We start from the raw sequence: 14,841 nt of genomic DNA, 5'->3' as shown, positions 1-14,841 counted from the left end.
GTATGACTGGGTGAAGGTGGCCATCCTCTTCAGCATTGTCAACACAATGGTGCACCTTGACCCCTTGGACCCCCGCCAGCCTCCCCAGTGTATCACAGTGCTCTACATTTTTGAGGAGATGTACTTTGACCTTGGCATCATCGACTGGCTCTCTAAGTATGTATATGAGCACATTGGTGGGGAGCACTCTGCAGTGATCCCAGAGCTGGCGGCCACTGTGGCCACATTTGCCATCACCACTCTGTGGCTCTGTCTTACGATATTGTCTACCTGTGGTCATGCCTTAACTGCTTGGGCCTCAACTTTGAACTCTGGGTACAGAAGCTGGCAGAGTAGGGGCCTCTAATGTGAACTGAAGCCTCACTTTTGGAGCAGATGTTCTGCAGGCTCCAAGCTATCTTTGGGGCCATGCACTTCTGAGCGATCATCATGTACAACCTTGTAAGCCTGAACAACCTTGAGTTCACAGAGCTGGTCGCCCAGTGTCTGTTACCCACAGGATTCCCAAAGACCATGCCAGCTGTCCTATTTGTCACCTACTGTGATGTCCAACTGGGGAAGAAGCCAGAACAAACCCTGGCACAGGAGGAAGAGCAGAAGAAGGACAAAGAAAAGCCGGAGGAAGAGGGAGGGGAAGAAGGAAAGATCCTGCTCAGCTATTCCTGATTCCAGGTCCAGGCCTGGCCCATTGGCTTGACCGATAGAATAAAAGACTTTTCCACCTCTGAAAAAATAAGGAAAAAAATGGAACATTGATTTCTCCCTGTTTCATGAAAAGTTGGGGTATATGTGGGTTTGGGTGAAGCTTTCAAAGAGGACTTTTTAGGTAGTATTGCTATATTCACTCTATATGATATTCACATATTATCCATATTTTTAAAAAACTTTGCCAAACATTTTGCCTTTGGTATTTTGTATATTTTCATCTTTACTGTTTGTGCCATAATTTCTATTCCCTTTCTGTGCCTTAAACCTGTCCCTCTTTCTGTTTTCCCTCTTCTGTTAATTCTCCATCAGGTCTCTTAACCACCCTAGCAAAACCTGAAGCAGTTTTGACTTATCCTATGCCTTGCCTTCCATATCTAATTTCTTAGCAAGTACAGAAGGTTCTGTCTTCCATCTCTTTTCTTCTGGATGATTGCAAAGGCTTCCTATCTCACTTCTTTACTGTTGTATCTGTCAGTGTCTGTCTTCCCAATCATCATGTTCATCTTTTCCAGATTAATTCTTCTAAAATATAGTTGTTATCAGTTTCTCATTAACCACTGAAATTAAGTCTAAACTCTTTAGACCAAGATTGAAAGCGTTCATGATACAACCTTGACTTATTTCTCTAACGTTATTGGTCTGTGGTCTGCCATACAAATGTTGGGGAGTCACGGAGAAGGGGTGAAGGATCTTAAACCAGGCAAACTGGATAATTCTTTGTTTTTTGAACAAATTGAGCTTCCTTGTGTGTGTGTGTGTGTGTGTGTGTGTGCAACCTGTGTATATGTAGGTATGTTTGTTTGCCTTGGCCGATGTTTAGCTGTGTCAAAGGACAATTCAATTACCTCCTTCCTGGGTCCAGTTCAGTTCAGTCACTCAGTCCTGGCCGACTCTTTGAGATACCGTGGATTGCAGCACACCAGGCCTCCCTGTCTATCACCAACTCTCGGAGGCCACTCAAACTAATGCCCATTGAATCGGTGATGCTATCCAATCATCTCATCCTCTGTCGTCCCCTTCTCCTCCTGCCTTCAATCTTTCCCAGTAGCAGGGTCTTTTCAAATGAGTCAGTTCTTCACATCAGGTGGCCAAAGTATTGGAGCTTCAGCTTCAGCATCAGTCCTTCCAATGAATATTTAGGACTGGTTTCCTTTAGGATAGACTGGTTGGATCTCCTTGCTATCCAAGGGACTCTCAAGAGTCTTCTCCAACACCACAGTTCAAAAGCATCAATTCTTCTGCACTCTGCTTTCTTTATAGTCCAACTTTCACACCCAAACATGACTACTGGAAAAACCATAGGTTTGACTAGATGGACCTTTGTTGGCAAAGTAATGTCTCTGCTTTTTAATATGCTGTCTAGGTTGGTCATAAATTTTCTTCTAAGGAGTAAGCGTCTTTTAATTTCATGGCTGCAGTCACCATCTGTAGTGATTTTGGAGCCCAGAAAAATAAAGTCTGTCACTGTTTCCACTGTTTCCCCATCTATTTACCATGAAGTGATGGGACCAGATGCCATGATCTTAGTTTTCTGAATGTTGAGTTCTAAGCCAACTTTTTCACTCTCTTCTTTCACTTTCGTCTTTAGTTCTTCTTTGCTTTCTGCCATAAGGGTGGCGTCATCTGCATATCCTTCCTGGGTGACCTATGACAAATATAATCGGTCTTTCTTCTTTATCCTTACTTTTTATTTGTGTATATTTATTTTACTATTAGGTTCACATTCATCCCATGAAATAGTACATTAATCTAGGGAAAGGATTAGTTTTTCTTCATTTCTTTAGCCTCTGGCCACTAGATGCTAGATATTCTAGAAGTGAAAGTCATAGAAAAGGTTGGTCTTTAAGTAGAGCCACCATTATTTACTATCTAGTCAGTGTGAAAAGACATAGCAAATTAACAAAACAGATAATTCCTACCTTCATGGAGCTCACATGCTGGTGGGGGGAGACTTATAATAAAAACATTTTACAGGCTTCCCTGGTGGCTCAGTGGTAAAGAATTCACTTGGCAATGTAGCAGACATGGGTTTAATCCCTGGTCCAGGAAGATCCTACAAGTTGCAGAGTAGCTAAGCCCATGTACCACATGTACCATATATATTTTTTTTAATAGAATTTAATCTATTAAAATTTTTAATGATCCTTGATATGGCTGGTCTGATTTTTAATATCTTCATGTTTTGTGTTTATCTTGCTTTTTTTTTTTTTCATTTTCTTTTTTTTTTTTATTAGTTGGAGGCTAATTACTTCACAACATTGCAGTGGGTTTTGTCATACATTGACATGAATCAGCCATGGATTTACACGTATTCCCCATCCCGATCCCCCCTCCCACCTCCCTCTCCACCCGATTCCTCTGGGTCTTCCCAGTGCACCAGGCCCGAGCACTTGTCTCATGCATCCCACCTGGGCTGGTGATCTGTTTCACCATAGATAATATACATGCTGTTCTTTCGAACATCCCACCCTCACCTTCTCCCACAGAGTTCAAAAGTCTGTTCTGTATTTCTGTGTCTCTTTTTCTGTTTTGCATATAGGGTTATCGTTACCATCTTTCTAAATTCCATATATATGTGTTAGTATGCTGTAATGTTCTTTATCTTTCTGGCTTACTTCACTCTGTATAAGGGGCTCCAGTTTCATCCATCTCATTAGAACTGGTTCAAATGAATTCTTTTTAACGGCTGAGTAATATTCCATGGTATATATGTACTACAGCTTCCTTATCCATTCATCTGCTGATGGGCATCTAGGTTGCTTCCATGTCCTGGCTATTATAAACAGTGCTGCGATGAACATTGGGGTGCACGTGTCTCTTTCAGATCTGGTTTCCTCAGTGTGTATGCCCAGGAGTGGGATTGCTGGGTCATATGGCAGTTCTATTTCCAGTTTTTTAAGAAATCTCCACACTGTTTTCCATAGCGGCTGTACTAGTTTGCATTCCCACCAACAGTGTAAGAGGGTTCCCTTTTCTCCACACCCTCTCCAGCATTTATTGCTTGTAGACTTTTGGATAGCAGCCATCCTGACTGGTGTGTAATGGTACCTCATTGTGGTTTTGATTTGCATTTCTCTAATAATGAGTGATGTTGAGCATCTTTTCATGTGTTTGTTAGTCATCTGTATGTCTTCTTTGGAGAAATGTCTGTTTAGTTCTTTGGCCCATTTTTTGATTGGGTCATTTATTTTTCTGGAATTGAGCTTCAGGAGTTGCTTGTATATTTTTGAGATTAATCCTTTGTCTGTTTCTTCATTTGCTATTATTTTCTCCCAATCTGAGGGCTGTCTTTTCACCTTACTTATAGTTTCCTTTGTAGTGAAAAAGCTTTTAAGTTTCATTAGGTCCCATTTGTTTAGTTTTGCTTTTGTTTCCAATATTCTGGGAGGTGGGTCATAGAGGATCTTGCTGTGATTTATGTCGGAGAGTGTTTTGCCTATGTTCTCCTCTAGGAGTTTTATAGTTTCTGGTCTTACATTTAGATCTTTAATCCATTTTGAGTTTATTTTTGTGTATGGTGTTAGAAAGTGTTTTAGTTTCATTCTTTTACAAGTGGTTGACCAGTTTTCCCAGCACCACTTGTTAAAGAGGTTGTCTTTTTTCCATCGTATATCCTTGCCTCCTTTGTCAAAGATAAGGTGTCCATAGGTTCGTGGATTTATCTCTGGGCTTTCTATTCTGTTCCATTGATCTATATTTCTGTCTTTGTGCCAGTACCATACTGTTTTGATGACTGTGGCTTTGTAGTAGAGTCTGAAGTCAGGCAGGTTGATTCCTCCAGTTCCATTCTTCTTTCTCAAGATTACTTTGGCTATTCGAGTTTTTTTGTATTTCCATACAAATTGTGAAATTCTTTGGTCTAGTTCTGTGAAAAATACTGTTGGTAGCTTGATAGGGATTGCATTGAATCTATAGATTGCTTTGGGTAGAATAGCCATTTTGACAATATTAATTCTTCCAATCCATGAACACGGTATGTTTCTCCATCTGTTTGTGTCCTCTTTGATTTCTTTCATCAGTGTTTTATAGTTTTCTATGTATAGGTCTTTTGTTTCTTTAGGTAGATATACTCCTAAGTATTTTATTCTTTTTGTTGCAATGGTGAATGGTATTGTTTCCTTAATTTCTCTTTCTGTTTTTTCATTGTTAGTATATAGGAATGCAAGGGATTTCTGTGTGTTAATTTTATATCCTGCAACTTTACTATATTCATTGATTAGCTCTAGTAATTTTCTGGTAGAGTCTTTAGGGTTTTCTATGTAGAGGAACATGTCATCTGCAAACAGTGAGAGTTTCACTTCTTCTTTTCCTATCTGGATTCCTTTTACTTCTTTTTCTGCTCTGATTGCTGTGGCCAAAACTTCCAACACTATGTTGAATAGTAGTGGGGAGAGTGGGCACCCTTCTCTTGTTCCTGATTTCAGGGGAAATGCTTTCAGTTTTCCACCATTGAGGGTGATGCTTGCTGTGGGTTTGTCATATATAGCTTTTATTATGTTGAGGTATGTTCCTTCTATTCCTGCTTTTTGGAGAGTTTTAATCATAAATGAGTGTTGAATTTTGTCAAAGGCTTTCTCTGCATCTATTGAGATAATCATATGGTTTTTATCTTTCAATTTGTTAATGTGGTGTATTACATTGATTGATTTGTGGATATTAAAGAATCCTTGCATTCCTGGGATAAAGCCCACTTGGTCATGGTGTATGATTTTTTTAATATGTTGTTGGATTCTGTTTGCTAGAATTTTGTTAAGGATTTTTGCATCTATGTTCATCAGTGATATTGGCCTGTAGTTTTCTTTTTTTGTGGCATCTTTGTCTGGTTTTGGAATTAGGGTAATGGTGGCCTCATAGAATGAGTTTGGAAGCTTACCTTCATCTGCAATTTTCTGGAAGAGTTTGAGTAAGATAGGTATTAGCTCTTCTCTAAATTTTTGGTAGAATTCAGCTGTGAAGCCATCTGGTCCTGGGCTTTTGTTTGCTAGAAGATTTTTGATAACAGTTTCGATTTCCTTGCTTGTGATGGGTCTGTTAAGATCTTCTATTTCTTCCTGGTTCAGTTTTGGAAAGTTATACTTTTCTAAGAATTTGTCCATTTCATCCAAGTTGTCCATTTTATTGGCATAGAGCTGCTGGTAGTAGTCTCTTATGATCCTTTGTATTTCAGTGTTGTCTGTTGTGATCTCTCCATTTTCATTTCTAATTTTGTTAATTTGGTTCTTCTCTCTTTGTTTCTTAACGAGTCTTGCTAATGGTTTGTCAATTTTGTTTATTTTTTCAAAAAACCAGCTTTTAGCTTTGTTGATTTTTGCTATGGTCTCTTTAGTTTCTTTTGCATTTATTTCTGCCCTGATTTTTTAAGATTTCTTTCCTTCTGCTAACCCTGGGGTTCTTCATTTCTTCCTCCTCTAATTGCTTTAGGTGTAGAGTTAGGTTATTTATTTGGTTTTTTTCTTGTTTCTTGATGTAAGCCTGTAATGCTATGAACCTTCCCCTTAGCACTGCTTTTACAGTGCTAAGTGCCTGGGCTCTTATTGTTGTTCAGTTGCCAAGCCATGTCCGGTTCTCTGCGACCCCATGAACTACAGCATGCCAGGCTTCCCTGTATTTCACTATCTCCCTGAGTTAGCTCAAACTCATGTCCATTGAGTCAGTGATACCATCCAACCATCTTATCCTCTGTCTCTCCCTTCTCTTGCCCTCAATCTTTCCCAGCATCAGGGTCTTTTCCGGTGAATCAGCTCTTCGCATCAGGTGGCCAAAGTATTGGAGCTTCAGCTTTAGAATCAGTACTTCCAATGAATATTCAGGGATGATTTCCTTTAGGATTGACTGGTTTGATTTCCTTGCTGTTGTCCAAGGGACTCTCAAGAGTCTTCTCCAGCACCACAGTTTGAAAGTATCAATTTTGGGGGGCTCTGCCTTATTTATGGCAGAGCCATACATGACTACTGGGAAAACCAGTAGTGCTCTGGAAGAAAGTGAAAATGTTAGTCGCTCAGTCATGTCCGACCCTTTGCAACCCCATGGACTGTAGCCTGCCAGGCTCCTCTATCCAAGGGATTCTCCAGGCAAGAATATTGGAATGGGTTGCCATTCCCTTCTCCAGGGGATCTTCCTGATCCAGGAATTGAATTGGGGTCTCCTGCATTGCAGATGATTCTTTACCAGCTGAGTTAAGAGGGGAATCCAATATACATATATTTAATAAGCACTGATAAGTACCATGAAAAAAAAACTAAAGGAGAGAAAAAAGAAGACGAAGGAGACAATGAGCCTCTGTTCCTTTCTTTTCTTCTGTTTTCCTCCTCACTCCCTCTTTTCTCTCCCCCTCCTCCTCTCTCTGCACAGGGGCCCTGGCCATGAGATCAGACCCCCAGGGTTCACTGCCACCTGCAGGCCACTGACCCGGCTGAAGGACCCCAAACTGGGAGGATCAGTTGTAAGGCAGGAGGGCCACATCAGTGATTCAATTTAGCATGAAGGCCGTGAGCAGATACTCAGTGCTTGAAAATATCTAGTCACCTTGGTCCTGGGGCAGCCCTGCTGGATCACTGCCCCTCAGGACCCAGTGTTCTCACCTGTAAAACAGGCACAAGAGTCTGGTTCTCCCCCTGTCTCCTCCTGGCCCCTCATGTCTCCCTCTCAGGCTCCAGGAGACTTGGCTCTTGGCTCCCGACCTCAGGGCGAACACCTAAGACTGAGTTCCTGGTGCTGCCTTGCTGAGGCCCACAGAGGATATCTTACTACTGGAGTGATGGGCATGGGCGGGGGGAACTGCCTTAGGTTATGAAGGGGCTCCAAGCTCAGGGGAGGAGGGTATATTTATCAAATAAGCCACAGAGCTGGGCTTCCAGCCCAGGCACCCACCTTCCAGGAGTCACTGGCTCACCACCATAGTGACCTCTGCACGCTCCCCTCCCCCACACCTCAGGGAAGCAGCACAGCTTTGAAGAAAGCTTTCAAGGACTCTCAAGAGCCCCTCATCCTGCAATTTTCCATCACCCCTGCTCCAGTGGGCTGCCTGTACCCAGGAAACTCTCTTTGATAACCCCAGAGCAAGACTCCAGCCTCCATGACCTTCTCTGAGTTCCTAAGGGCAGAACAGTTGGGAATCAAAGAAGAAGCAGCCAGGAAACCACCTGAGGCAAGATTAAAGGGACCAGAGAGGCTCATCAAGATTAAGGAGATCCAACCACCACTGCACACACCCTAATCTTGTCAGCAACCTCACCCTTTTGAAACTTTGTAGAAGAAGGAATGAAGACTGTTACTGCCTTGATCCTTATCACATACCCTTGCCTGAATATATAATCTCTACCTAGGCTTCCATGGTGGCTCAAAAAGTAAAGGATCCTCCTCCTGCAATGTAGGAGACCCTCGTTTGACCTCTGGGTTGGGAAGGTCCCCTGGAGAAGGGCATAGGAACCCACTCCAGTATTCTTACCTGGAGAATCCCCATGGACAGAGGAGCCTGGTGGGCTACAGCATAGGGTCACTAAGAGTTGGACATGACTAAGCATCTGACACATATTCTCACCAGGGATGGGGGCACAGTTCTTGAGGCACCTAGCCTACTATGTTCCCCCTTTACTTGGAAAAGTAATAAAGCCACTCTTTCCTTTTCCTCTTAAAAAAGGAAAAGAGAGAGAGAGAGAGAGAATGAGTTTTGGTAGGGGTGAGGGTGAAGTGGGTAATTTTAAATATTACAGTCAGGAAAAGCCTCCTTGAGAAGCTTGCTGTTCAGTCTCCCAGTCATGTCCAACTCTTTGTGACCCAATGGACTGCAGCACGCCAGGCCTCTCTGTTCCTCACCATCTCCCAGAGTTTGCCCAAGTTCTTGTCCACTGCACCAGTGATGCCATCCAGCCATCTCATGCTCTGAAGCCCTCTTTTCCTTCTGCCCAATTTTTCCCAGCATTAGGGACTTTTCCAATGAGTTGGCTGTTTGCATCAGGCGACCAAAATACTGGAACTTTAGCTCCAGCATCAGTCTTTCCAATTTCCCTGGTGGCTCAGGTGGTAAAGCATCTGTCTACAATGCGGGAGACCTGGGTTCGGTCCTTGGGTTGGGAAGATCCCCTGGAGAAGGAAATGGCAACCCACTCCAGTACTCTTGCCTGGAAAATCCCGTGGACGGAGAAGCCTGGTGGGCTACAGTGCATGGGGCCACAAAGAGTCGGACACAGCTGAACAACTTCACTTACTTACTTAGCTTTAGCATCAATCCTTCCAATGAGTATTCAGGGTTGATTTCCTTTAAGATTGACTGGTTTATCTCCTTGCTGTCCAAGGGATTCTCAGGAGGCTTCTCCAGTACCACAATTCGAAGACATCAATTCTTTGGAGCTCTGCCTTCTTTACGGTCCAGCTCTCACAACTGTATGTGACTACTGGGAAGACCATTGCCTTGACTATATGCACTTTTTTTTTTTAATTGAAGGTCAAGTTTAAATTTAATGACTTTGGTATTAACTACACACATACTAGTAAGTGCTAAGACTTAAAATCTTCCGGTTCAGTTGTGACTCAAGACAGGATCCAGAGAAGAGTTCTAAAAATCTCTTCTCTGGGTTTTATGGAGACTTTCTTTACCCTCCTGTGTTAGCCTCTTAAGGCACTGTGTCAGCTTTAAAAGGGCACTGGAAAGGGCGAGACTATATGCATTTTTGTTGGGAGAGTGATGTCTCTGCTTTTCAACACACTGTATAGGTTTGTCATAGCTTTCCTGCCAAGAAGCAATCGTCTTCTGACTTCATGGCTGCAGTCACCATCTGCAGTGATTTTAGAGCCCAAGAAGAGAAAATCTGTCACTGCTTTCACCTTCCCCTTCTATTTGCCATGAAATAATGGGGCCAGATGTCATAATCTTAGTTTTACTAATAGTTAGTTTTAAGCTGACTTTTCCACTCTCCTCCTTCAGCCTCATCAAGAGGTTCTTTAGTTCCTCTTCACTTTCTGCCTTTAGAGTGGTATCATCTGCATATCTCAGGTTGCTGATGTTTCTCATGCCTATCTTGTTTCGTCCCTTGTAACTCATTCAGCCGGGCATTTTTTATGATGTGCTCAGCGTATAGGTTAAATAAACAGGGTGACAACAGACAGCCCTGTCATACTTCTTTCTCAATCCTCAACAAATCAGTTCCATACAGGGTTCTAACTGTTGCTTCTTTACTGGCACATAATCTTCTCAGGAGACAGGCAAGATGGTCTGGTATTCCTATCTCTTTAAGAACTTTCCACAGTTTGTTATGACCCACCCAGTCAAAGGCTTCAGCATAGTGGATGAAACAGAGGTAGCCAAAGATGGAGAAGCTGTATACAGTCAGCAAAAACAAGACCTGGAGCTTGACAAGCTTACATATGTGTAAAATCTGAAGCAGGAGATTGGAGGAAGTTACATGGAATATCTAGGGGTAAAGAAGTACAGGTAGAAAGAACAGTTTGTGCAAAGCCCTGAGAGAAGCATGCCAGGTACTTATGAGGAACAAAGAAGCCAGTGTAACTGAAGGAAGTTCTAGGCATTGAGGTCAGAGATAGAACAGTAAACTATTGTAGGAATTTCCCAAGTGATATGGGAAGTCATCAAAGGGTTTTGGGATAAGATGTGACAAGATTTGCTTTAGGTTTTAAAAAACTGATTTGATTGCCATCTTGGGAAGAGACAGTAGGAAGCAAGAGGAAGTAGGGAGATTATTTAGGAAATTAGTCAAGCTTTATGGACTGACAATGGAGTTGTGATTTAATGAAATGAGAAAAGGTTGCAGGTGTAACATGTTTGCAAAGAAAGATGATGAATTTAGTTTTGGATATGGCAAATAGATGGGCTTCCCCGGGGGCTCAGTTGGTAAAGAACCTGCCTGCAATGCAAGAGATCGCCTGCAATGCAGGAGACCTGGGCTGGATCCCTTCTCTGGGTCAGGAGGATCTCCTGGAGAAGGAAAGGGCAACCCACTTCAGTATTCTGGCCTGGGAAATCCCATAGACAGAGGAGCCTGGCAGGCTACAGTCCATGGGGTCGCAAGAGTTGGACATGACTTAGTGTTAAACCACCACCAATGGCAAATAGATGCCAATTAGATAAACAAGTGGTGAAATGGGAAATATGAAGCAATACAGTTGGAGAGTGAGTGGGAAGGGCTGGAGATTGAGAGTCATGAACCTATGAAAAGTGGAAGTTAGTCACACAGTCATGTCTGACTCTGTGATTCCATGGACCACAGCCTCTCCCACTCCTCTGTCCATGGATTTCTACAGGCAAGAGTACTGGAGTGGGTTGCCATTTCCTTCTCCCAGGATCTAACCAACCCCGGGGATCAAGCCCAGGTCTCCCACATTGCAGGTGGATTCTTTACCAGCTGAACCACAAGGGAAGCCCCATCAACCTATAAATGCTATTTAAAACTCTTATGGTGGTGGGTTAGTCGCTAAGTCGTGTCCAACTCTTGCGATCCCATGGACTGTAGCCCACCAGGCTCCTGGGATTTTCCAGGCAAGAATAATTTAAAACTCTAAGGTTGGGTAAGATCTCTGAGAGTTGTGTGTAGCAACATCTGTAGGTTGAGTAGTTTAATAGAGTAGCCAGCTGAGTAGAGAAGAAATAATTGGCTATTTAAAGTCACTAGACTTGTCAGTTATCATGTGTATAAACTTTCCATCTTGGACCTGGACTCAGTTTTGGAGTTGAGGGCTGTTATGTGATAATTTAAATCTATAAGGAACGTTTCATTTGAAATGGAAGTAGGTGAGAAGAGATATCAGTACAGCTTACAGGACAGAAAAAATATACACGTTAGGACTAGGAACCAGACAATTTTGCTAGTTATTTAATAAGAAAGCATAGATCTTTCTCTTTTTTGATATATAAAAAAATCTTATGGAAGTTTTTCTAGTACTTTTTAATTGTAATACAACATACTTCAGAAACAATTTACTATTTTAACCATTTTAAAGTATACAATTCAGTAGCATTAATTACAATTACAGTGTTCTGCAACCATCCACACTTTCAGGGCCTTTAAATTCTTCACATTAGACAGGCAAATTACAAATAATGACAGTATTTTCTGGTGGAAATTGAGCATTAGGAAGATGGGAAAAAACAAGTTTGCAATCTGAACTCTTCATTAGTGATAAACGTTGGCTAGAAAGACTCTGCAGAGGCTTATCCATAGAAAGAGAAATGGGGGACCAGTGTCAAAAATAGGAAAGGTTGGAGTAAATACTAACAAAAATCTTAATACATACTTTCTGAGAGGATAAAAGTTCAGAACAGCTTTGGTCACAGTGAATAGGAATAAATTTTGGTCAATTTGGAGTTGATGAGGGATGCTCAGGAAGAGAATAATGCAGGGTAAGGGGTGGTTTAAAAAGACAGTCTATAATGCAGTGGGACCAGGGAGAAGAAACTTGGAAGTTCCTAGGAGTTTAGGAGTTGGTGGGGAATAGGTCAGAAATCCAGAGCTAAGCAGAAGGCACAGATTCAGAAAGTCCTGGCAAAGCAGAAGTATTTGTGTAATTCCTAGGGCCCCAAAGAAAGAAGATCTTGCTTTAGCAATTATTTCTTTGGCAGAGCTGATGGGAATGAAATTGAAGCTTAGCAGGGGGTTAGGGAGGCAGAAACTGAGACTCATTAAGAAGTTCAGAGAAGGCAGAACTGATTTGGTAAGAAAGAGTGTGCAATGTGATTACAATTTCCTAAGTTCCTGGAAGGCGTGAAGAACCAAAATTTGGTTCTGAAAAAGGTTCATTTTAGGGAGGTCAGAAGGCAGCGCGATGGACGGTTACAGGACGGGAGAGAGCTTTCTAAGGCGGCGGGTTTGGAAAGGATCTTCTCCCCTGGCCATACTTCCCTTTTTCTGTCTGTAACAGAAGAGGCCTGAAAAGCGAAGCCAGAGTAGGGATGTGGGGTGAAGCTGGGTGAAGGGGAGGCGTCCTGCCGGGGCGACACCCCCAGCTGGCCTTGACCCAGGCCCCGCCCCTGGTGTACGTCATCAGCCCGCGCCGCGCGGCGCCGGTGGTATTCCGCCCCGCCCGCGCGGCGGTCGGTGCCCTGTCACTGCCTGCTCCGTCCATGGCTAGGGCCCTTGTGTTGTAAACTGACCACCAAAGCTCCCGACGCGGCCCTGGTCCTGATGGCGGCGGCGGCGGCCCTGGCAGCCGCCGAGCCACCTCCCGCGATGCCGCAGGCGGCAGGAACCGGAGGGCCCGCCGCCCGCCGAGACTTCTACTGGCTGCGCTCCTTCCTGGCTGGAGGTGGGTGTCCCCCTGGGGGACCTGGCCGCGCGCGGAGTGGTCAGGGCGGGTTCAGGGGCAGATCGGGTGTAAGCGGCCGAGATGACATTCTTGGACTCTGGCTGCTCCAATACCCAGCCAGGTGTTTGCCGGACCTGCTGTAATCTCTTTCTAATAATCACTGGACTAGTGACAGCAGGAATCTGGGGAGAAACCGCCTCGAGGATAGGCTGGGGATGTGGAAGGGTATAACCAGGCACCCATTCTTCAAGGTTGGATAGCAGGGAAAAGAGGGGAGCCCCGTAAAGGACCCTAGGGTTTCAGTGAAACATGCTGGGCACTCCTTTCTTTTATAGAGACTAGGCACGATCGAGTGTAGAATTGAATTTTGCTGTTTGCTTAAAAGAAAGCAAAAAAAAAAAAAAAAAAAGCAAATACTGGAAGACAGCTGTTTAAGAATGACTGGGAAGTTGTGCAAAACTGTCTACAACCAAAACTGGTTCCGGTGGTTCTAGCAAACTGTGCAATAGCTACTTGACATGTAGCTGGTGAAACCCTACTGCTGGTGTGACTGTGGGGCCGGAAGTTTCATGTTATCTCTCAGAAATTTCCTCTGCTTTCCCATAAAGAGATGTTTCAGTCTCTACCCTGTCTTAATTGACTGGGTTGTCATCACTTAATTATTTAAGGCTGGGACTTTTAAAAATTCCACATTATAAGCACTTGTAGAAAGATATGTATACACTGCAGTAGTATTAAGAATTAGTTTGTTCTGCTGATAAAAAAGGTCGTTATTTATACAAGGAAATATTTTGAGTGCCTGCTCTGTTTCTGTTACAAGCTCAGTGTACATCAGAGAGCAAAACAAAGATCCTAGAGTTTACATTGGTTGGGGACTTGTGGTGAGAAAGACAATGAACAACGTGAAAAAATAAGTTGTACGGTATATTAGAAATGACGAATGAAATGGGAAGAAGTAAAAAGGATAATGGGGCAAAGAAATGGAGACGCTAACTGGTATAATATTAAATAGGATAATTTGTGGTATGTCTCGTTGGGAGAATGACACAAGAAAACTTGAAAAGCGGAGGGAGTTTAGCAAGTTGATTTCTAAGGTGGAGCACTCCAGGGGGAGAGAAAAGCTAAAGCAAAATCTTCAAAGTCAAGGAGGGCCTTATTATTCAAAGAACAGCAGTGAGACCTGTGCAACTGGAGCCGAGTGGTATTGATGGGGCAAGGAGGTTAGAAAGTTAAAGGGGACAGGAAGTGAAGGGTCTTGCAAACCATTGTAAAGATTCTGACTTTTACTAGAGTGAAGTAAGGAGCCGTTACAGGTCTGTAGCAGAGAAGTGACATGATATGGCATGTTTCCAAAGGATCACTTTGGCTGCTCTGTGGAGAATAACTGTAGGGATGTAAATATGGAGGGTGGGGGGCCAGTTTGGTGGTTATTGCAATAATTCAGATGTTAGATGATGGGTACTTGAATCAGGTTAAGTAGCAGGGGAGGTGGTGAAACATTATGATAATCTGAATATGAAAAGAATAAATGGTTTTCTGACAGATTAGAGATAGGGTAAGGAAGAGAAGTCAAGCGGGACTTCTTTGGGTCTGAACACCTGAAAGGATGAAGTTGAAACAGGAAGCCTATAGTTGGAACAGCGTTCATGATGGTGGTGGGGAAAGATCAGGAATTCAGTTTTGGGCATATTATGTTTTGTAATGTTGACACCAGAGTGGAGTCTTACGGTAACATGTAAGCCAGGTTAGCAACTAGGACTCTCATATGCTACTGATGGTAATGCAAATGGGTACAGACACTTTGGAGAAGTGTGGTTATCTATGGACATTTGTATACCCCCAGTTGATCCAGCTACGATCCAACAGTTCCACTCTGAG

The 14,841-nt window shown here is 43.0% G+C and overlaps 1 protein-coding gene and 1 non-coding gene across 2 annotated transcripts in view; one reads left to right on the top strand and one right to left on the bottom strand.

Annotated features, from left to right (window-relative positions):
• Positions 1-9,228: 9,228 nt before the first annotated feature.
• On the bottom strand, positions 9,229-9,351 carry LOC133070911 (small nucleolar RNA SNORA26). Its single transcript, XR_009696301.1, has one exon. It is a non-coding gene; the product is annotated as a small nucleolar RNA SNORA26 (small nucleolar RNA).
• Positions 9,352-12,718: 3,367 nt separating this feature from the next.
• SLC25A16 (solute carrier family 25 member 16) overlaps positions 12,719-14,841 on the top strand; it is a 28,756-nt gene continuing 26,633 nt past the window's right edge. Inside the window, exon 1 of the mRNA XM_061161665.1 lies at positions 12,719-12,963. Coding sequence (XP_061017648.1) covers positions 12,843-12,963 — 121 coding nt within the window. The 5' untranslated portion in view covers positions 12,719-12,842. The remainder of the gene's footprint in view (positions 12,964-14,841) is intronic.

Source organism: Dama dama, chromosome 15, assembly GCF_033118175.1.
Source record: "Dama dama isolate Ldn47 chromosome 15, ASM3311817v1, whole genome shotgun sequence".
Classification (NCBI taxonomy): domain Eukaryota; kingdom Metazoa; phylum Chordata; class Mammalia; order Artiodactyla; family Cervidae; genus Dama; species Dama dama.
The sequence above is the reverse complement of the archived record's forward strand: the minus strand, read 5'-3'. Positions and strand labels throughout refer to the sequence as shown.